Source organism: Oncorhynchus kisutch, linkage group LG16, assembly GCF_002021735.2.
Source record: "Oncorhynchus kisutch isolate 150728-3 linkage group LG16, Okis_V2, whole genome shotgun sequence".
In the NCBI taxonomy this organism is placed as follows: Eukaryota; Metazoa; Chordata; class Actinopteri; order Salmoniformes; family Salmonidae; genus Oncorhynchus; species Oncorhynchus kisutch.
In genome coordinates, this window is record NC_034189.2 from 20,545,679 (window position 1) to 20,567,993 (window position 22,315).

General features: G+C 40.7%; 2 protein-coding genes across 2 annotated transcripts; both read left to right on the top strand.

Moving 5' to 3' along the window:
• Window positions 1-749: 749 nt before the first annotated feature.
• On the top strand, window positions 750-2,772 carry LOC109906877 (uncharacterized). The gene is made up of 4 exons (XM_031791963.1): window positions 750-1,073; window positions 1,982-2,035; window positions 2,311-2,415; window positions 2,593-2,772. Exons 1-4 carry the CDS (start codon window positions 1,007-1,009, stop codon window positions 2,667-2,669), a joined length of 303 nt encoding a protein of 100 aa, XP_031647823.1. The 5' UTR covers window positions 750-1,006; the 3' UTR covers window positions 2,670-2,772.
• Window positions 2,773-16,467: 13,695 nt separating this feature from the next.
• Window positions 16,468-22,287, top strand: LOC109906868 (cornifelin homolog B-like). Its single transcript, XM_020504710.2, has 4 exons — window positions 16,468-16,596; window positions 18,172-18,288; window positions 18,725-18,879; window positions 21,366-22,287. The coding sequence occupies exons 1-4, from the start codon at window positions 16,524-16,526 to the stop codon at window positions 21,486-21,488; spliced, it is 468 nt and encodes a 155-aa protein (XP_020360299.2). The 5' UTR covers window positions 16,468-16,523; the 3' UTR covers window positions 21,489-22,287.
• The last annotated feature ends 28 nt before the right edge of the window (window positions 22,288-22,315 follow it).

Genomic DNA, 22,315 nt, shown 5'->3' on the forward strand with positions numbered 1-22,315 from the left:
TAGCCCTTTAGCATCTATAAAGGGTTTGTAAAGGATCTTTAGGCCTATGTAGAAAATTAAATGTTAATATTTCATTAAGAAATACTTTAAAACACAATAATAATAGGCCTAATGTGATCTAATTTCACCGTTTTCATACGATTCAGAAGAGTTAGGGCCCAATGACCAAAAAAAGTTTTAATGTCAGCCAACCATGACTGAATATTCCGGGTAAGTAAACAGATATGATCAGAGTTAAGAAATTGTCATTTTTTACATGTACAGGTCCAGCGTTGTGGAGTAACTGATTACAGTTACATGTAATCTGAATACAAAAAAACTGTAACTCTAATCTGTTACGTAACCAGCCAAAATATTGTAATCAGATTACAGATACCTAATAAAAACAGATTGTGTTTAGAAAGTAACCTACAGGCCTATACCTTGCTTTTTAATAGTTACAAACTGAAAAGCACATGGGTAAAAAAGCAAAGACTTAGCATTGGACAATGATCATCCACCATGCAGATTGTAACTGTAATTGCAGAGTCCTAGTGGATTTAATCTTTGCCAGATGAATAGAAACACTGCTCTAATCAGGCTCCACAACCACCACAACAACTCTTTAGTCATTGAGGCTGACCGAAGAAGAGCCTTCATAGGAGTTTGTGTTTCACTTCCTCTTATGCTGCCCTATCTATCTCCATCATCATCGCATATCAGATGTTAGGGCATGCATGGTGGCGGAGAAAAACAAAAAGCCCATAAAACCTGTCCAGACTTATCTATCTAGCTCTCTGGCTGTAACACAAATAAGACGCATAGAGAGGTGATTATTGCCTGAGATTATAATGTAAATTGAACAGCTACGGATAGAAAAGAGCAGATGCTCTGAGCTTTCCTCCCAAGACCAAGACACTACTACTACTATTCCTGTAACAGATTTACTACTATTCCACTTGAACACATTACCAAGAAAAGAGACAGCACTGCTCTACTCTGTCCAGTGTCCACGGCTGCCATCATCATGTCCAAGCTCATCTGTGTGGCTCTCCTACTGGTCTTTCTGGTCTCCATTTGGTGCCACAACACAGGTGAATATGCAGAATACTATATGTGGGTTTACAATATAGGTGATATCAGCTTCATGTCACACTTGAACAGTGGTGTAAAGTACTTAAGTAAAAATACTTTAAAGTACAACTTAAGTAGTTTTAATGGGTAGCTGTACTTTACTATTTATAATTTTGACAACTTTTACTTTTACTTCACTACATTTAAAGAAAATAAGGTCCTTTTTACTCCATACATTTTCCCTGACACCCAAAAGTATTAGTTATATTTTGAATGCTTAGCAGGACAGGAAAATGGTCCAATTCACGCACTTATCACGAGAACATCCCTGGTCATCCCTACTGCCTCTGATCTGGCGGACTCACTAAACACACATGCTTCATTTGTCAATTATATCTGAGTGTTGGAGTGTGCCCCTGGCTATCTGTTTTTTTTTTTTTAAGTGGTGCTGTCTGGTTTGCTTAATATAAGGAATTTGAAATTATTTATACTTTTACTTTTGATACTTAAGTATATTTGAGCAATTCCATTAACTTTTGATACTTAAGTATATTTAAAACCAAATACTTTTAGACTTCTACTCAAGTAGTATTTTACTGGGTGACTTTCACTTTTACTTGAGTCATTCTCTATTAAAGTATCTTTAGGTTTACTCAAGTATGACAATTGGGTATTTTTTCCAGCAGTGCACTTGAATTAAACAACAAAGTATTTGTTGTCTGCATATAGTCAATTCTGTACAGATAGATTTATCATGCCTGAACACTACTAGGTCAATGACTAACAGATCTTTTACAGTTAAATGCACCTTTTGAATGGACTGTTGTTTTCTCAAGGGTTACTCAGTAATGAATTGTTGCAGTAGTTCAACATTTATGACAAAATGGGACCAATGATTAAGTTAACTCTTCCTCCACTCTGTGTATAGTCTCTTCTACCAAATGGTCTGTGAGGGACGTGCTCCGTAAGTGTCGGTGCAAAGGTGAGCATGCCTATTTAGTAAGTGCTAAATGATAAATGCCAATGGTAAGAGATGCATTGTATTTGTTGACTATAAAGCAATTACTGTAAGTTAACACCACTGCCTAAATAAAAACTTCAACTCAAACTTAAACTTAATTCTGTACAGTCTCCTACAAAGGTTATCATCATCATCATCATCATCCTCACTTGCATACTTAAGATTACTTATTGAATATGATATGAATATAAAGAGACGTGTGTAATTTAGAACTGTGGATTTCATTCTCTCTCCAGTTCTTCCCAATGGGAGAGAGATCTGCCGCAAGCCACTCTTTCCCAAAACCCCTGAGGAGACAAAGCAACTGATTAAATGCTTCTGCAGGAAATATAACTTGTATAGTGAGTATACTGTGTGTGTGTGTGTGTGTGTGTGTGTGTGTGTGTGTGTGTGTGTGTGTGTGTGTGTGTGTGTGTGTGTGTGTGTGTGTGTGTGTGTGTGTGTGTGTGTGTGTGTGTGTGTGTGTGTGTGTGCAGTTGTTTTTTGCTTTCTATAACTTTGTTTGTCTGTCTTTGTAGAACACGGTGCAAAGCTGAACTTAGAGACAAAGCGGGACTTGGAGAAATGTTCATTTATCTGGTCCAACCCCTTCTGAGGATGAGAGGGCAAATTATTTTAAATCATTGTTACACCAGCATAATCAGTCTTTTAAACATGTCAATCAAATAAATAAATGATTTTTCTATATTATCAATTCACATGTTGTGTTTATATTCATTTTTGTGTATGTGTGTTGCGTTTTAGTCATAGTGTGAAAACATAATCACAACTTATTCAATCATGTTTTGCATGCAGAGCCCCTATACCATACAGATGAGTGCTTACAGTAGGTTTCACGGTGTCGGGTTGTCACACTCTAGAGCCCTTTTATACCTGCCGTTAACATGCGTCCCTTTGTCCTGATCTTGACCTGAACTTGTCTGTTTAAACTTATGAGATGTGTATTTTAATCGTCTACACCTGTCTGAAAAAATTGGGCACAATAAGAATGTGGACAAGATCAACTAACTAAAAACAAACTAGGTTTACCTTTTTGTCTGTGGATTACTTGTCAGAGTAGAGAAGAAATACACTATTTTGTATGACTCCAGGTCAAAATTCAGGTAAAATAATGACCCAATCTCCAAGGATATGTACATTCATGTTTATTGTGTGTTTTGACCTGCCCCCAAATTAATATAGTTGGTTCACAGTTGGTTCTGATATTTTAACCTGCATGTCAGATTACAGACTCACACCATTGGGCTTTGTCACTAGAGTTTACATCTCTCTCTCTCACTCACTCAATCACTCTCAAATCATTGTTGCATGAACAGGCCTTCATGGTCAAATTGCTGCGAAGAAAGCACCACTAAAGGACACAAATACTAAGAAGAGATGTGCTTGGGCCAAGAAACACGAGCAATGGACATTAGAAAGGTGGAAATCTGTCCTTTGGTCAGATTAAATTTGAGATATTTGGTTCCAACCGCTGTGTCTTTGTGAGACGCAGATTAGGTGAACAGATGATCTCTGCATTGGTCGTTCCGACCGTGAAGCATGGAGGAGTGATGGTGTGAGGGTGCTTTGCTGGTGACACTGTCAGTGATTTATTTAGAATTCAAGGCACACTTAATCAGCATGGTTACCACAGCATTCTGCAGCGAAACTCCATCCCATCTGGTTTGCGCTTAGTGGGACTATCATTTGTTTTTCAACAGGACAATATCCCAACACACCTCCAGGCTGTGTAAGGGCTATTTTACCAGGAAGGAGAGTGATGGAGTGCTCCATCAACTGTTGGAAAAGCATTTCTCATGAAGCTGGTTGAGAGAATGCCAAGAGTGTGCAAAGCTGTCATCAAAGCAAAGGGTGGCTACTTTGAAGAATCTCAAATATAATATTTATTTTTATTTGTTTAACACTTTTTTGGTAACTACATGATTCCATATGTGTTATTTTATAGTTTTTATTTTGCAATGTAGAAAATAGTACAAATAAAGAAAAACTATTGAATGAGTAGGTGTCTGAACTTTTGACTGGTACTGTGCATAAATTCCTTATATCATATGATGCTGTACTTACTATAAAGTCAGACACCTTTGGTCATTCTTAACACATACATAAAGGCTTAATGATATAAATACACATTTATTAATATTTAGGGAATTATTACTAACAGCTAAAACAAAAAAATATTGAAGACATTTTTTATTTGTATTTTTTTCAGCGATCACTGCCTCATTGCCTGCGTCCGTAATGGGTCTGCGGTGAAATGACCACCCCTCATCACTGTCAAACTCTCCCTAAAACACTTCAGCGAGCAGGCCTTTCTAATCAACCTGGCCCAGGTATCTTGGAAGGATATGGACCTCATTCCGTCAGTAGAGGATGCCTGGTTATTCTTTAAAAGTGCTTTCCTCGCCATCTTAAATAAGCACGCCCCATTCCAAAAATGTAGAACCAGGAACAGATATAGCCCTTGGTTCACTCCAGGCCTGACTGCCTCGACCAGCGCAAACACGTCCTGTGGCGTACTGCATTAGCATCGAACAGCCCCCGTGATATGCAACTTTTCTGGGAAGTTAGGAACCAATATACACAGGCAGTTAGGAAAGCAAAGGCTAGCTTTTTCAAACAGAAATTTTCATCCTGTAGCACAAACTCCAAAACGTTCTGGGACATTGTAAAGTCCATGGAGAATAAGAGCACCTCCTCCCAGCTGTCCACTGCACTGAGGCAAGGAAACACTGTCATCACCGATAAATCTGCGATAATTGAGAATTTCAATAAGCATTTTTCTACGGCTGGCCGTGCTTTACACCTGGCCACCCCTATCAACAGTCCTGCACCCCCTGCGGCCCCCACAGCAACTTGCACAAGCCTCACCCATTTCTCCTTCACCCAAATGATGTTCTGAAAGAACTGCAAAATCTGGACCCCTACAAATCAGCTGGGCTAGACAATCTGGACCCTCTCTTTCTAAAATTATCCACCGAAATGGTTGCAACCCCTATTATTAGCCTGTTCAACTTCTCTTTCGTATCATCTGAGATCCCCAAAGATTGGAAAGCTGCCGCGGTCATCCCCCCATCAAAGGGGGAAACACTAGGCCCAAACTGCTGCAGATCTATATCTATCCTACCCTGCCTTTCTAAGGTCTTTGAAAGCCAAGTTAACAAACAGATCACCTACCATTTCGAATCCCACCATACCTTCTCCGCTATGCAATCTGGTTTCCGAGCTGGTCATGGGTGCACCTCAGCCACCATCGACCTGGCCAAGGCTTTCAACTAACCACCACATTCTTATCGGCAGACTCAACAGCCTTGGTTTCTCAAATGACTGCCTCGCCTGGTTCACCAACTACTTCTCAGACAGAGTTCCGTTATCCGGGCCTGTTGTCCAGGCCTCTGGCAGTCTCTATGGGGGTGCCACAGGGTTCAATCCTCGGGCCGCCTCTTTTCGCTGTATACATCAATGATGTCACTCTTGCTGCTGGTGATTCTCTGATCCACCTCTACGCAGACGACACCATTCTGTATACTTCTGGCCCTTCTTTGGACACTGGTTTAATGCTATGCTAGTCTATGATAAACTTACACAAATGCTTGTCTAGCTTTGGCTGTAAAGCATATTTTGAAAATCTGAGATGACAGGGTGATTAACAAAAGGCTAAGCTGTGTTCCAATATATTTCACTGGTGATTTTCATGAATAGGAAGATTTTCTATTAAGATTTATGTCCATTGCGTTATGCTAATTAGTGTCAGGCGATGATTACACTCCCGGACCCGGGATGGGGAGTCACAAGAAGTTAAAGTAACAACAAAGAAAGTTAGCAGGTCTGTTAGGAAACGCCTTTGTCACACCATCTGGATAAGGGGATTTCTGTGCTGTGCCAGAAACTGTAAATGTGAAGATGGGAAACTCCATTCAATTCGTATTATTATATTCCTCTTTCATTTACAAATCTCATGACGTGACAATGAGACATGGCTGTATCTAGGGGGATTTAAATTTAGCTGAGTCTGCTAGCTTGCACAATTTCGACTAGCTAGCAATTGCTGTGAATTCACCAAAATTATTTTAAATAACAACTGAGGTAGCTACAGTATATAATCTAACACTTAGCTACAATAAACTAATTTCAATTACAATAAATAAAGGCTAAACTTGCTTTTTTCTGTGCAGTGGCAGCATAACTGGGCCATTTGATTTGCGAACACATCACATTATAAGCATCTCATCAGCAACACTAATACATACTTCTGGGTCACAGAATAGTAGAAAAGTGTCAATAACCATTCATGATATATGAAACATAATTCTCTAACCATGAACAATTATTCCTATTTGGGTTTTGGGTTTCACCTGTCTTTATGCTTTGGGTTTTAAAACATGTTCCAAGTTCAAATAAATTCCACCAATGCAAACCACTGTTTATGGAATACATATTGGCTTAGATTAAGAACTATTCTGGGTGCTGTCACACCCTGATCGGTTTCACCTGTCTTGGTGCTTGTCTCCGCCCCCTCCAGGTGTCACCTATCTTCCCCATTATCCCCTGTGTATTTATACCTGTGTTCTCTGTTTGTCTGTTGCCAGTTCGTCTTGTCAGGTCTTACCAGCATGTGTTCCTGTCTTCCTGCCTTTTCAAGTTTATGTTTCCTAGTTTACCCGGTTCTGCCTGTCTTGACCCAGAGTCTGTCTGTCGTTCAGTACCTGCATGACTCTGAACCGATTACAAACCTCTGCCTGCCCTGACGCCGAGCCTGCCTGCTGTTCTGTACCTCATTGACAATGCCCTGGATTACGGACCTCTGCCTGCCCTGACTTGTCTTTTGCCTGCTCCCTGTTTAGGTCAATTAACATCTGTGATTCTAGCTGTCTGCATCTGGGTCTTATCCTGAGTTCTGATAGTATGAACTGGCCATTACTGACCCAGCAGATTCAGACCAGCTCCACAATGCTGTCTCAGAGCAAGGAGCCACCATTGGAAGACATGAGGAGTTACTGCAATGCCTTATGGAGGGACTCCATACCCTGGTGGAACGACATGACCAGGCATTCGATACATTGATGGAGCAATTCAAGAGATTCTCTACAAGGTAGTAAGCCACATCAGTAATGCCCCAGACTCTCAGCAACCCTGCCACCAGGGTACATTATAACGCTTATGTCAGGGAGGGCACATGCCTGGGCTACGGCGGTGTGGGAGCAACAGTCCGCCGTCTACCTTAGTATGCAGAAGTTTGTGGCGGAAGTACGGAAGGTGTTCGAGTCTCCATTGTCCAAGAGAGAGGCTGCTCGTAAACTGCTCTAGCTACGTCAAAATGCCCATAGTGTGGCATACTATGCGGTGGATTTTCACACATTGGTGGCTGGGAGTACCTGGAACACAGAAGCATTGTTTGACATGTTCTTTCACGGATTATCGGAGGTGATCAAAGATGAGCTCGCAGCCCGGGAGTTGCGAGTATCAGGGAATCACAGTGAATGTATGCAGTTCCTGCTCATCGAGTCTCCCCATGTACCTGTGGTTTTGGTGTCACGCCCTGACCGTAGAGAGCTTTTTATGTCTCTATTTTGGTTTGGTCAGGGTGTGATTTGGGTGGGCATTCTATGTCATTTTTCTATGTTTTGTATTTCTTTCTTTTGGCTGGGTATGGTTCTCAATCAGGGACAGCTGTCTATCGTTGTCTCTGATTGGGAACCATACTTAGGTAGCTTTTTCCCACATGGGTTTTGTGGGTAGTTATTTTCTGTTTAGTGTTTGCACCTTACGGGACTGTTTCGGTTTCATTTATTCTCTTGTTATTTTGTATTAGTGTTCAGTTCAATAAACAAACATGAACACCTACCACGCTGCGCTTTGGTCCGACTACTCTTCCTACCCTTCCTCACCTCAAAGCCGTTACATTTGGGATATTCATGGCTCCAGAAGCACAATCCCCTGATCGACTGGTCTATTGGTGCTATTGTGGGTTGGAGACCGTGCTGCCATGCTCATGCTCATCACCCATCTGCCTCCCCCGCCGGCGCAGGGTTCTTCTTTGTGGAGAAGAAGGACCAAACCCTGCACCCGTGTATTGACTACAGGGGCCTCAATGATATCATGGTAAAAAAAACGTTACCCTCTACCACTCATCTCCTTGGCTGTCGAACGTTTTCGGGGAGCGACCATCTTCTCCAAGTTGGACCTTCGGAACACCTACCATCTGGTTCGGATATGGGAAGGAGATGAGTGGAAGACTTCCTTTAACATGGCTAGCTGGCACTATGAGTACTTAATTATACCATTCGGGCTGACCAATGCTCCCACTGTGTTCCAGGCCCTGGTCGACAATGTGCTCCAGGACATGCTGAACCGGTTCGTGTTTGTGTACCTCGATGATATCTTGGTCTTTTCCCGGTCAGCTCAAGAACACATCCTCCACATCTGACAAGTCCTTCAGCATCTCCTGGAGAACCAGCTTTTCATTAACCTCTCTGGTACAAGTGGGACGGTAGCGTCCCACCTCGACAACGGCCAGTGAAATTGCAGGGCACCAAATTCAAAACAACAGTATTCCCATAATTAAAATTCCTCGAACATACAAGTATTATACACCGTTATTATACACACTTCTTGTAAATCCAACCACAGTGTCCGATTTAAAAATTGGCGCGTTATGTTCAGAAATGCATTGTCTCAAACAAACATTCGGTGAAAGTGCAGAGAGCCACATCAATTTACAGAAATATTCATCATAAACATTGATCTAAGATACAAGTGTTTAACATACGATTAATGATAAACTTCTCCTTAATTCAACAGCTGTGTCCGATTACAAAAAGGCTTTACAGCAAAAGCACACCATGCGATTCTGTTAGGTCAGCCAGCGCCTAGCCACAGAAAACCATACAGACATTTTCCAGCCAAAGGAGAGGTGTCACAAAAGTCAGAAATAGCGTTAAAATTATTCACTTATCTTTGATGATCTTCATCTGATGACACTCCCAGGTATCCATGTTAGACAACAAATGTTTGTTTTGTTCGATAAAGTTCATCTTTATGTCCAAATACCTCCTTTTTGTTTGCACGTTTAGTCCTGTAATCCAAAAGCACAATGCGTGGGCACTAAGTCCAGATGAAAAGTCAAAATTGTGCCATTACAGTTTGTAGAAACATGTCAAATGATGTATAGAATCAATCTTTAGGATGTTTTTATCATAAATCTTCAATAATATTCCAACTGGACAATTCCTTTGTCTTTAGAAATGAAAGGGAACAGAGCTCGTGCTCACGGCCGTGCGCTTGACTAAACTAAAGGCTTTCAACCAGACCACTGGTTCAAACAGATTCACTCCCCCTTCACAGTAGAAGCCTGAAACAACATTCTAAAGACAGTTGACATCTAGTGGAAGCCTTAGGAAGTGCAATCTGACCCCATAGACACAGTATATTGGATAGGCAATCACTTGGAAAACTACAAACCTCAGATTTCCCACTTCCTGGATGGATTTTCCTCAGGTTTTCACCTGCCATATCAGTTATGTTATACTCACACACAATATTTTAACAGTTTTGGAAACTTTAGAGTGTTTTCTATCCAAATCTACCAATTACATGCATATTCTAGCTTCTGGGCCTGAGTAGCAGGCAGTTAAATCTGGGCACGCTTTTCATCCAAAATTCCGAATGCTGCCCCCTACCCTAGTGAAGTCAAAACATAGAAATGTGAGCTCCATTGCTCCAATATCTCCTTCCTTGGATACGTCATCGCTGCAGAACATAGACAGATGGATCCAGACAAGGTGAGAGCGATGGTAGATTGGCCTCAACCCACATCCAGAGTGCAGCTGCAACATTTCCTGGGGTTTCTAACTTCTACCGCCACTTCATCCGAGGTTACAGCATCCTGGCTTCCCTCATCTCAGCACTCACCTCTCCCAAAGTTCCCTTGACATGGTCGCCAGCAGCTGACCAGGTGTTCTCACACCTTAAACGTCGATTCACTACAGCCCCCATCTTAGTCCATCCGGACACATCCCGTCAGTTTGTGGTGGAGGTCGACGCCTCGGATGTCGGAGTGGGGGCTGTCCTGTCCTGGCCGGGACCAAAAGCTGCACCCCTGCGCTTTCCTCTCCCATCGTCTTACCCCTGCTGAGAGAAATTATGATGTCGAAAATTGAGAACTCCTTGCCATGACTTACAGTCATGCATGAATACATTTTTACATATGGGTTGTCCTGGGAATTTAACCCAATATCCTGGCATTGCAATTCTCTACCAAGATGCATTACAGGGTTAGAGATACTTTTTGGGGCCTCAATTTAATATGATTTATAAGGCCTATATTAAGCAGTGTTTATGTCACCCTTTATAAAGCACAAGTTTATGTCATATTTGACATAGTGGGTTATGTCACATTTGACATGGGTGGTCATCCCACACCCATTATAAAGCATGACCTGTGGTTATAGATGATTTGTAACACATTTATGAAGTGTTTATGAAGCCTTTATAAACTGCATGTCATTTAAAGCGTGACCACATTCTATTCTTATTTACAATAAAAATGACTCCAAAATGACACAATGCATAATTTACCATTAATTTCTATTGTGCAGAAAATAATCTGAAAGACAACCAAAACAAACAGCAAATGTGTAGAGCCACAAGCTTGATGTAGTCATTGCATGCTATGAATATGGGACCAAATACGACAGTTTTGACTACTTTAATACACATATAAATTAATTTGTCACAATATTTTTGGTCCTCTAAAATGGAGGGACTATGTACAAAAAGTGCTTTTCACCCGATATGGATTCAAATACCTTCAAATTAAAGCTGTCAGTCTGCACTTTAACATCATAGTCATTGTATCAATTTAAATCCAAAGTTCTGGAGTACAGAGACAAAACAACCAAAAATGTGTCACTGTCGCAATATTGGAAGAATTGATTAAACTACCTTTGGGCTATGAGCAAAAGTGACCCCAGTCAGTAGCTTGAGGGTTAAACATGTAAATCAAATAAATAAAGGATTTTGCTATATTTTTACGTCACATGTGTGTTCTTGTGTTGATCCACATTATTTGCAAGTGGAAAAGCATAATGGTATTGGGTGTGTATATAAATTGTATAGTAGCATTCACTACCATACTTAAGTCATTTGTTAAATGCATTGTGTCTCAGTCAGCAGTAGCCCCTATACACAACAGGAGAGTACATAGGTTTCAGTGGTGGGAATTTACACTCTAGGGCTCTCCTGATCTCTATCAACTCTCACTGACATCAGGGTCATCATTATATCTCAATGACAGGTCACACACACACACACACACCACTGGGCTTTGGCGTCAGTTACATCATCAATCAACAACAGGAAGTCACAATCTTCAGTTGACAGTTTAATACTGTGAGAAGTGTTTAATAGTTCTATTCAATATGGGTGATATACACCTGATTTGTTCTAGGATTCACACTCTTGGATGAATAACAGCAGCAAACAAATCAACGTCTGCATAGAAACAGGTTAGACAGCCCCATGGCGCCTCAAAAATCTGATTAGCAAGTTTTTTGTAAGCTTTCATGGGAACGTGAGTCCACTGCTGTTTACTCCATGTGGTTCAGTCATTTTACACTCTAAACCCCTGGTAAGGAGGAGGAGCAGAGAGGTAAAACGTGACAGTCCAGTAATCTGAGAGGACTGAGCGATGGGTAAACACTGATCTAGAGAGTCCTGTACAGGAACCCAGTCTTCTGTCCTCTCTTCTTCCTTCACACACTCTTAGAAAAAAAGGTGCTAGCTAGAACCTGAAAGGGTACATTGGCTGTCCCTCCAGGTAGAACTATCTCGGGTTCCAGGTAGAACACTTTCCACAGAAGGTTCTACGTGGAACCCAAAAGAGTTCTACCTGAAACCAAAAAGGGTTCTCCTATGGGGACAGCCAAAGAACCCTTTTTTGTTTTGCCTGTCTGTTTTACCTGTAAGACCACCAATGTGGTGGGGGTGTGTCCCTGTCTTCCTCTGCTGGACTGTATCAGCTATGTGCCCCCTCTGTCAGGGAGTGATAGAGGCATAGAGGTAAGGTCAAACTAAAGGGCCTTCTTCATTGATTCATGGTATTACACTAATTAATCAATTGTTTAATTGATATAGTACTATCAGGAAGGCATATTATTAGAATATATGAATAATATTATATTAATATACAGTATATCCTCCCACATCACCATGGTAATGTAATAACAGTCCAACAAAATGGTTTGCCAATGAAAAACTTCCATATTTTTCTTGGTAAGCACTAATGTTGAATTTTTGTCGTGTTCAGTACCCCTAGTACCTTTATTTTTTTGCCGTACAGCGGAGGCCTAACTGAACTTGAATGTAATAGCAGTGTAATACACATGCATCTGGCTATGCAGACAACGTGCGCAGACGCTAGTAGCTGGTAGGTGTTGTTTGTCAACACAATACCCTGACATGGCGCCTGTTTGTCTCTAGGGCCTTTGAAATTGATGATCATCAGGTCACACAGTCTCAGTCACTGACTGCACTTGGCAGTAAGCAAATCTGGGCAACACAGTAGGCCAAAAGTATTACATTTCTATGGCCTGACTCCAAGAGATGGTCTCAGCCCACTGCCAGTGCTCATCAGTTCCTCTCTTATCGCTCTTCTTCCTCTCTATCAGAGACATTCAGTTCTGTCCTTTTGGTCCAAACATGCCCCTTGGCCCAGGCACCCTCTTATTGTTGATAAAGTGGGCTGTTGCTACTACTGCAGTCTATAAGCTATAGATACTTTCTGCTAAGCAGTATGTGTCTGAAGGTTTTCTTATGGAGGAGCATCTGATTTTCTTGTCATGACAAATAGAAAGAGATTTATTCACCTGTTGGACACCAAACGTGTTCCTAATAATGCATGGGATTATGTCCTAACCATGTGATCTAAACAGAAAACCACTCAAATCGGGACCGCAATTACAATTACTCTGGGGTGGCCCTGCAGTACACTGCTTCTGTCTATAGAGAGAGCTCTTTTACTTGTTTCTGCTTGTCACCATTGACGTTATAGAAAAAACAGGCCATTTAAATACTTGAAGACTAAGTAAAGATTTGAGCCACGCATGTACTGTATGTTATGTCTGTTGTCAAGATGTGTTGAGTTCGAGCAGTTCTAGAAGTCATTGGCATGTGAATGCTAGATAATTCTATGTGATATGTCATGCAGGCTACATTAACACCCGTAGACAAATTCAGTTAACACCCTACAAGGGCTTGTTATTGTTTGTTTGTAACCACCTACACGGTTTGAGCTATTTATATATTTTTTCTCTCTCTCTCTCTCTCTCTCTCTCTCTCCCTCCCTCCCTCCCTCCCTCCCTCCATGGGAAACATATATTTTTACATTGCCAAAGCAAGTGAAGTAGATCATAAACAAAAGTGAAATAAACAATAAACAAAATGTACAGTAAACATTACTCACAAAAGTAAGAATAGAGACATTAGAGAAAGAATACAGACATTCCTAATGTCACGTCTAAATACAGTGTTGTAATGATGTGCAAATAGTAAAAGTACAAAAGAGAAAATAAATCAACATAAATATAGGTTGTATTTACAATGGTGTTTGTTCTTCACTGGTTGCCCTCTTCTTGTGGCAACAGGTCACAAATCGTGCTGCCGTGATTGCACACTGTGGTATTTCACCCAATAGATATGGGAGTTTATCAAAATTGGATTTGTTTTCGAATTCTTTGTGAGTCTGTGTAATCTGAGGAAAATATGTGTCTCTGATATGGTCATACATTTGGCAGGAGGTCAGGAAGTGCAGCTCAGTTTCCACCTCCTTGTGTGGGCAGTGTGCACATAGCCTGTGGCGGTCTTTCTAAATAGCAAGGCTATGCTCATTGAGTCTGTATATAGTCAAAGATTTCCTTAATTTGGGTCAGTCACAGTGTTCAGGTATTCTGCCACTGTGAACTCTCTGTTTAGGGCCAGATAGAATCCTAGTTTGCACTGTTTTTTTGTAAATTATTTCCAATGTATCAAGTAATTATCTACCTCTCTCTCGCTACCTCTCCTCTCTTTCGCTCCCTTACTCCACCTTTTAAACAATAGAGAATGAAGGGATTATGAAAAACAGGGATGATGAGTGATATGCAGTATAAGTGGGTGACTCAGCTTTAAAACCCTTTCCTGCAGTCAAGTGAACACATCGCCCTCTATAGTTGCCTCATGGGTGGAATGTTATTAGTATTTTTCATTTATTAGTATTTTTTGCATTATTTCCAAAAACACGCCAAAAATACGAGTTTGAAAGTGTTTCTATGTCAAACGGTTTTGTTACATTTCAGTCTTCTGTGATGTATATAAAGTGTAATATTGGGATGCAAACTCAAATTGAAATACATTTCAACTCTCTATCTGACATGATACAGGTGTCTGCTTCTTTGTAAAGCCCCTAACCATGTGTGTTAGGTGTATACCTTTGCTTCATAGTAGATTTGTTTAAGATGACCAAGGAACACTCTGTCACCCTGATTTAGCACACTGCTGTATTAAAGTAGCTAGAAACAATCATGTTGATGCTGACAACTGGTCTTTCCAGTCTGGGTAAATAAACAAAGAGGGTAATTTCCACTGCTGCTTCTCTTTGTATTCATTCTGCACAACATGCACACAATGAAGTTACCTCAATTATTGCCACAACAACAATTGTCTCTCAGTGACTCTTTTAACGTCACTTTGGGTGGGATGAGGTGGAGGTGGAATGCAGTCAGTCGTTGTTCTACTATCTCCCAGGTTTATGTTTTAGAGGTTGAGATTCAACCAACAAACCCAGATTCCAGGAAACATGAAAGGAATTGAGTCATTGTCTATCTTTTTGTTATCCCACACAAAAATACTTAACTAATGATTACTAAATGGTTTATAATGACCTATATTATACATGTTATGAATGATCTTATTAATCATTAGTGCAAACTTTAAAAATTGTTTATACATGTGTTAATAACTAGCTTACTAACATTTACAAATGTAGGAGTAAAGATGAATGAAGATTATGAATCAACTATTTACTAACCAATTATAAATACTTAATAATTATGATTAATGGTTCTTATTGGTGTTATTATAAAGCACTACCGGGCACATTTCTTCAATATTTTAATTGTTAATGTTTTCTTCCGATGAAGGAGAGGCGGACCAAAATGCAGCGTGGTTAGTTCGATACATGTTTAATAAAAGATAAACACGAACAAAACAAAACAATAAACGTAACGTGAAAACCTAAACAGCCTATTCTGGTGCAAACTAACTCAGAGACAGGAACAATCACCCACGAAACACTCAAATAATATGGCTGCCTAAATATGGTTCCCAATCAGAGACAACAATAAACACCTGCCTCTGATTGAGAACGACTCCAGGCAACCATAGACTTTTCTAGACAACCCCACTAACCACAATCCCATAACCTATAAAAAAAAAACTAGACAAAACACACCACATAATAAACCCATGTCACACCCTGGCCTGACCAAAATAATAAAGAAAACACAAAATACTAAGACCAGGGCGTGACAGTTAAACCATTTTTTTTTCACAAGGGGCGGCAGGGTAGCCTAGTGGTTAGAGCGTTGGACTAGTAACTGGAAGGTTGCAAGTACAAGCTGACAAGGTACAAATCTGTCGTTCTGCCCCTGAACAGGCAGTTAACCCACTGTTCCTAGGCCGTCATTGAAAATAAGAATTTGTTCTTAACTGACTTGCCTAGTTAAATAAAGGTTAAAAAAAAGAAGTGGGACAGCCAAGCTTAGTACTGGTCTGTTTGCGTACAGTATAGCACATTATTTTAGGTGATTCTAGAGCAGGGTTGTTCCTGGAGAACTACCCTCTGTAGGTTTTCGCTCCAACCCGCAGTTGTTACTAACCTCATGCAGCTGATCAACCAGCTAATTATTAGAATCAGGTGTGGTAGACTAGGGTTGGAGTGAAAACCTACAGGACTGTACCTCTCCAGGAACAGGGTTGGAGAGCCCTGTTCCAGAGAAACAGTAGCACTGCAAGCTTTTTGGAAGAATCTTGATAAACTACAATGCTAACATACCTTCATATCTTCAAAGCTACCAGATATCATAATTTAAAATAACTTGCATGGTTTGCATGGTTTGTCAAGCTTAACTTGTTTGGACACAAAAAAAGGCTTGATGATAATGATTAGGGCCCTGATGTTTTCCTGACCATATGACCTGACCAGGAGAAACTATGCATATAACAGTAAATTACAGTGCCCCAGAATTTCGAGTTCGTCGTGGTCGGGTCAGTCTTTTGAGGTGTGGGGCTTATGAGGAAAGCCTGTGTCTGACAGTCTCAACTATTTAGTCAAACTGGATGGACTAGTTAATGGGTGAAACAGTAAGCCATTGCCAAGTGTGTGTGTGCGCGTGTGCGTGTTGAGCCTTTCCTACATATGCCACACTTCTTGCTTGGTTTCAGTCACTCAGCATTCCTCTTCACCATCCTCTTCTCTGAAGCTAACTCAGGTAAGACTATGTCTATGAGCAAAGACCAGGGAGCTTAGTCCCTCTATACGGAAAATCAATATTTGTGAAAATATGAAATATCTTTTGGCTATATTTTATATTTCAATTTTATTTTGAAATATAAAAATTGGCCAAACGTATATTGAATATTTACACATATATTAAAATATGTATTTATTTTCTGTATGTCATAAGGAATGAAAGGGAAAGGGAAAGGGGAATCACAGACTGCTGAATGTAATGATAATTTACAAGCCTGGTCTCACTAGATGTAACACAGTAAACATAAATCAGGGACTCTCAAATTAGAATATGTTACGTATAGTATGATTACATAAGACAGAGGGTTACTTGTAGGGTGGTTGGTCATGGTGAGTGGGCGTATAATCCAAACATCTAGGAACCCCAAAGGGTGTGGGTTCGAATCTCATCACAACTTCAGCGCTTTAGCGGATAAGTAACTACTTACTAGTTTTTAGCTACTTTGCAACTACTTAGCATGTTAGCTAACCGTAACCCTTTAAAATATCTCATAACTCTTTAATTTAACCCTAATCTTAACCCTAACTCTAAACTTAACCCTTAACCCAAAGCCTAGCTCACATTAGCCACCTAGCTAACATTAGTGTTAGCCCCCTAGCCACCGAGCTAATGTTAGTGTTAGCCCCCTAGCCACCTAGCTAACATTAGTGTTAGCCCCCTAGCCACCTAGCTAATGTTAGCCACAACAAATTGGAATTCGTAACATATCATATGTTTTGCAAATTCGTACCATACTGTACAAATTGGAATTGGAAAACAAATCTAGAACCTAAAAGGGTTCTCCGGCTGTCCCCTAGGAGAACCCTTTTAGGTTACAGCTAGAACCCTTGTATGTTCTATGTAGAACCCTTTTAGGTTCAATGTAGGACCCTTTTAGGTTCAATGTAGAACCCTTTTGGGTTCAATGTAGAACCCTTTTAGGTTCAATGTAGAACCCTTTCAGGTTCAATGTAGAACCCTTTTAGGTTCAATGTAGAACTCTTTCCACTGAGGGTTCTACATGGAACTCAAAAAGGGTTTTACCTGGAACCAAAAATAGTACTACCAGGAACCAAAAAGGGGTCTCCTATGGGGACAACTGAAGAACCCTTTTGGAACCTTTTTTCTATGAGTATATAATATGAAATGGGTGACGGACATCAACAAATGAATACATAACATACCATACGAAATGTAACATGTCATACTAATTGGAGTGTTATGGATTTACAGTTTTACTCTATTACGTCTACCCCTGAGTCCAGGTTGAATTTACAGTTTGAATTGGACTATGACTCCTTCTAGCTCATGTTCAAAGGAGCAGTTGTAAAGCCTGGGGACAACTAAGCTCTAAACACTAGGCTTCTCTGTAGAGCATACAGCATTTTGAATAACTTCAACTCGTTTTGAAGAATTTCACAAACTATCTTGAGAACTAGTTCTGGTGCCATTATTATGAAGCATGAAACATCGCCCTATATTCATTTGCTGGTGGTGTGACTTCTGTAAAAAAGAAATATATACATATATGCTCTTTTTTTTTTATCCTCACAGAAGACGCCACCATGGCAAACACGATGGTCATCCAGCAGCCCAAGCCCTTTGTTCAGGCCATTACCTCAAACCAATGGAGCTCCGAAATCTGTGACTGCACCAAGGATATGTCTTCGTGTAAGTGTGTGTGTTTGTGTGTGCGTACGAGCATGTTTGTGTGTGTACATATATTGATCGTCTTTAAACAAGGCCTCTGTTACTGCTCAACTCCATTCAATGGGGGGCAAACTTGTTTCAATCAACAACATAACACATTCCTTTAGAGTTTGAGCTCCCGAGTGGCGCAGCGGTCTAAGACACTGCGGTCAAGATACTGCATCTCAGTGCAAGAGGTGTCACTGCAGTACCTGGTTTGAATCCAGGCTGCATCACATCCGGCTGTGATTGGGAGTCCCATAAGGTGGTGCACAATTGGCCCAGTGTTGGCCGGGGTAGTCATTGTAAATAAGAATTTGTTCTTAATTAACTGACGTGCCTGAATGAATAAATGTCAATAAAAAATTATCCCATGGGTAAATCACTGTCATTTCTTGTCCTCTATCTCCCTTTATAGGTTGCTTAGCATTCTGGTGCTTCCCCTGCTTTGCCTGTATAACGGCGAGGGAGGCTGGGGAGTGCCTGTGTCTGCCCCTGCTAGACGGCTTCGGCCTTATCCCCGCCGCCACCATGTCCCTGAGGGTGGGGATCCGCCAGCGCTACGGCATCGAGGTGAGGACACACAGAACTCATTGTTTACTGTTAGCACAAATCAAATCAAAGCAACATTTGTCACATGCGCCGAATACAACAGGTGTAGACCTTACAGTGAAATGCTTACTTACAGGCTCTAACCAACCGTGCAAAAAAGGTATTATGTGAACAATAGGTAAGTAAAGTAATAAAAACAACAGTAAAAAGAGAGTGAAAAATAACAGTAGCGAGCAGAGGTGGGACCAAGTCATTGTTTTACAAGTCACAAGTAAGTTTTAAGTCTTAGCACTCAAGTCCCAAGTCAAGTCTCAAGTCACGACAGGGAAGTCCGAGTAAAGTCTCAAGTCAAGTCTCAAGTCCTAAACCTGAAGTTTTGAGTCCTAAACAAGTCATAATGTGCTCTTCGCCAAATGTAATACCAAGAGTAATAGTTAGTATATTACATTTACGCAAATCATAAATGCTTTTAAAAATATTTATATATTTATTATCTTTCCCAATAAACGTTATATTTCCATGGAAATACATGGGTAGACATGAGAAAGACCCCCCCCCCCCAACAATAGTTATCAACTATCAAGGATCGCTATGGGGCGCAGTAGACTTGTACACAATCGCCCAACCTTAACACACACACACTTTCTCTCTCTCTCTCCCTCTCTCTCTCTCTCTCTCTCTCTCTCTCTGTGTGGTTACAGTAGGCTAACGTGTGTCAGTGGTTTTAGGAACAGCAGTAACATCAGCCAGGATCTAGGCTACCAACTGCCTAGCCAGTTGTAGCTCAATCTTGGGTGCAATGATCACATTCCCGCACTGACTGACTGTGTGGAAGCTCATTGATTTAACGTTAGGTTAGCCTACATGATACACTAGTAAAGTAATAAAATATATAGCTGTCGGCTATATTAGCCATGACTTACCGTTCTTTGTGCAGCTTTAAATGTCGAACAAAGTTGGAAATTGTTGCGCCTCCGTCTGTAATTTTCTTCCTGCATGTTTGGCAAGTTGCAATCTGTTTTTTTGTTGATACAGCTTCGTATTGCTATCTGAAAATAATAATTTTGGGAATCATCTTTCCAAGGGCTCCATCTGAATTCACCCGCCGATATTCCTCTGCACTGCCACGCACAACTTTTTCTCAGCTGGCACAACTTGATTGGCTGCTGTCCGATTCAAACTGTAATCCGTTAAATGAAGAGTTGATGCGCTGCACACTTTTTTTAATAGCATCATTTTTTATATTTGGGCATGGGGAGGGTATCAAGTCAGGTCGAGTCATAAGGCTCAAGTCCAAGTCAAGTCACGAGTCATTGGTGTTAAAGTCAAAGTCGAGTTGCAAGTCATCATATTTGTGGCTCGAGTCTGACTCGAGTTCAAGTCATGTGACTCGAGTCCACACCTCAGGTAACGAGGCTATAACAGTAGCGAGGCTATAACAGTAACGAGGCTATAACAGTAGCGAGGCTACATACAGACACCGGTTAGTCGGGCTGATTGAAGTAGTATGTACATGTAGATATGGTTAAAGTGACTATGCATATATAATGAACTGAGAGTAGCGGTAGTGTAAAAGAGGGGTTGGTGGGTGGTGGGACACAATGCAGATAGCCCGGTTAGCCAATGTGCCGGAGCACTGGTTGGTCGGGCCAATTGAGGTAGTATGTACATGGGATGTATAGAAGAACACGAGTCATAAGGCTTGGCATGCCTTATGTCTAGAGTTTTTCCTGATCACAGGATCTGACCAGGAAAAACTCTGGGCTTTATAGTTCTTAGGCCATAATTATTGTTGAAGATGTATTATTTAAACATTTTGTGAAAATAATGCATATGAATACAATGTCCATACAAATTATGTGTATCGCCCAGTTCCTTTGACTGTACATGTGAATGTGTTATATCTCAAAATAGTGTACAACTATCAGTCCCTCCATCTCTCCAGTAATTCATGATCCAATCAAATCAAATTGTATTTGTCACATGCGCCGAATACAAAAGGTGTAGACCTTACATTGAAATGCTTACTTACAAGCCCTTAACCAACAATGCAGTTTTAAGAAAAATACCTTAATGTAAAGAAGAAATATAAGTAACAATGTTCACCTCACCTTCTAATCCGATCTCAGAACTCTCCTAACCAGTTCTAATGACCTAAGTTTCAGGAGTACCTGTGGCCCAGACCATTGCCACATTTTTTTTTTGAGTACTCAAACTCTGTTTTAATACCTGCATACTGAGGGTGTTGCCTGTGTACCAGTCTGTCTGTGTTAACATTCCTCTCCTTGCCAATCCTAGTCATGCAAATCAATGAGTTGTAATGATAGAACAAACTGATCGGAGACCAGGCTACTCAGGGATTAATGCATAATGTTCTGAAGATGGCACAGTGCTGAACTCCGATCAGACAGTCTATCTCCGCTAATTGATTAATTGATTAATGTAGTCAATGTTAACTGATCCTAGATCAGGTGTAATGTGATGTATCTCTGTCTCCTCCCTAAAAGGGCACCATGTGTAATGACTGTGTCTATTCATTCTTCTGCGGGCCCTGCACCTGGTGTCAAATGTCAAGAGAGATGAAGACCCGCCTCCAACCAGTCACTCTCATCAACCCACATGTAAGATAAGGACAGACCTCGTTCTTCCTCATCCTCTTCTTCGTCATCATGCACCATCATCATCATATATCCCTCCTCTTCATCCTCTTCCTCCTCCACCTTCATCATAGTCATTAGACTAATAATAATCAACATCATCATCATTGGACTCGTGTTAATGGAATAGTAACAATACCAAGACTGCACTTTCTACTACAGGAAGCTGCTGATGGGAGGACGGCTCATAATAATGTCCGGAATGGAGCAAATGGTGTATTTAATACCATCCCATTAATTCCGCTCCAGCCATTACTACGGGCCCGTCCTCCACAATTAAAGGGCCACCAATCTCCCGTGCTTTCTATCCTCTGTTGACTCTTCTATCACCGATCACTGTCACCAAAGTCATCACCATTGAACGTCACACACGTGTACACCTGTACTGTGAGCCACCCAAAACTGTTCTCCATTCAGTTTCAAGCAGGTCTGCAATAGTATCCTGTTCTTAGGTTGTTCACGTTCACTTCCACCCGGCTGACAGCTGAAATAGTTTACTCTGTATCTGTAAAGACCCTTTACATTTTTTGGGGTGTGTGAAAGATGAATGAATATGTGTGTATAAATAAACTTCCAAAACCCTTTTGAAAACTGGACCTTTTTATCTACCACTATACGAAATGTACAAAACATGTCCAAATGTATTGTAGAAACATATGAGAGAAATAGGTGTGACACATTTCCAAACAACAAAACATACATTCAGATATATCTTTCATGTTTGCAGTATAAATGTATCTTAATTAATGGTGAATAAATGATTCAAAGATGAGTGCCTGTCCTGTCTCTGTGACGTTAAT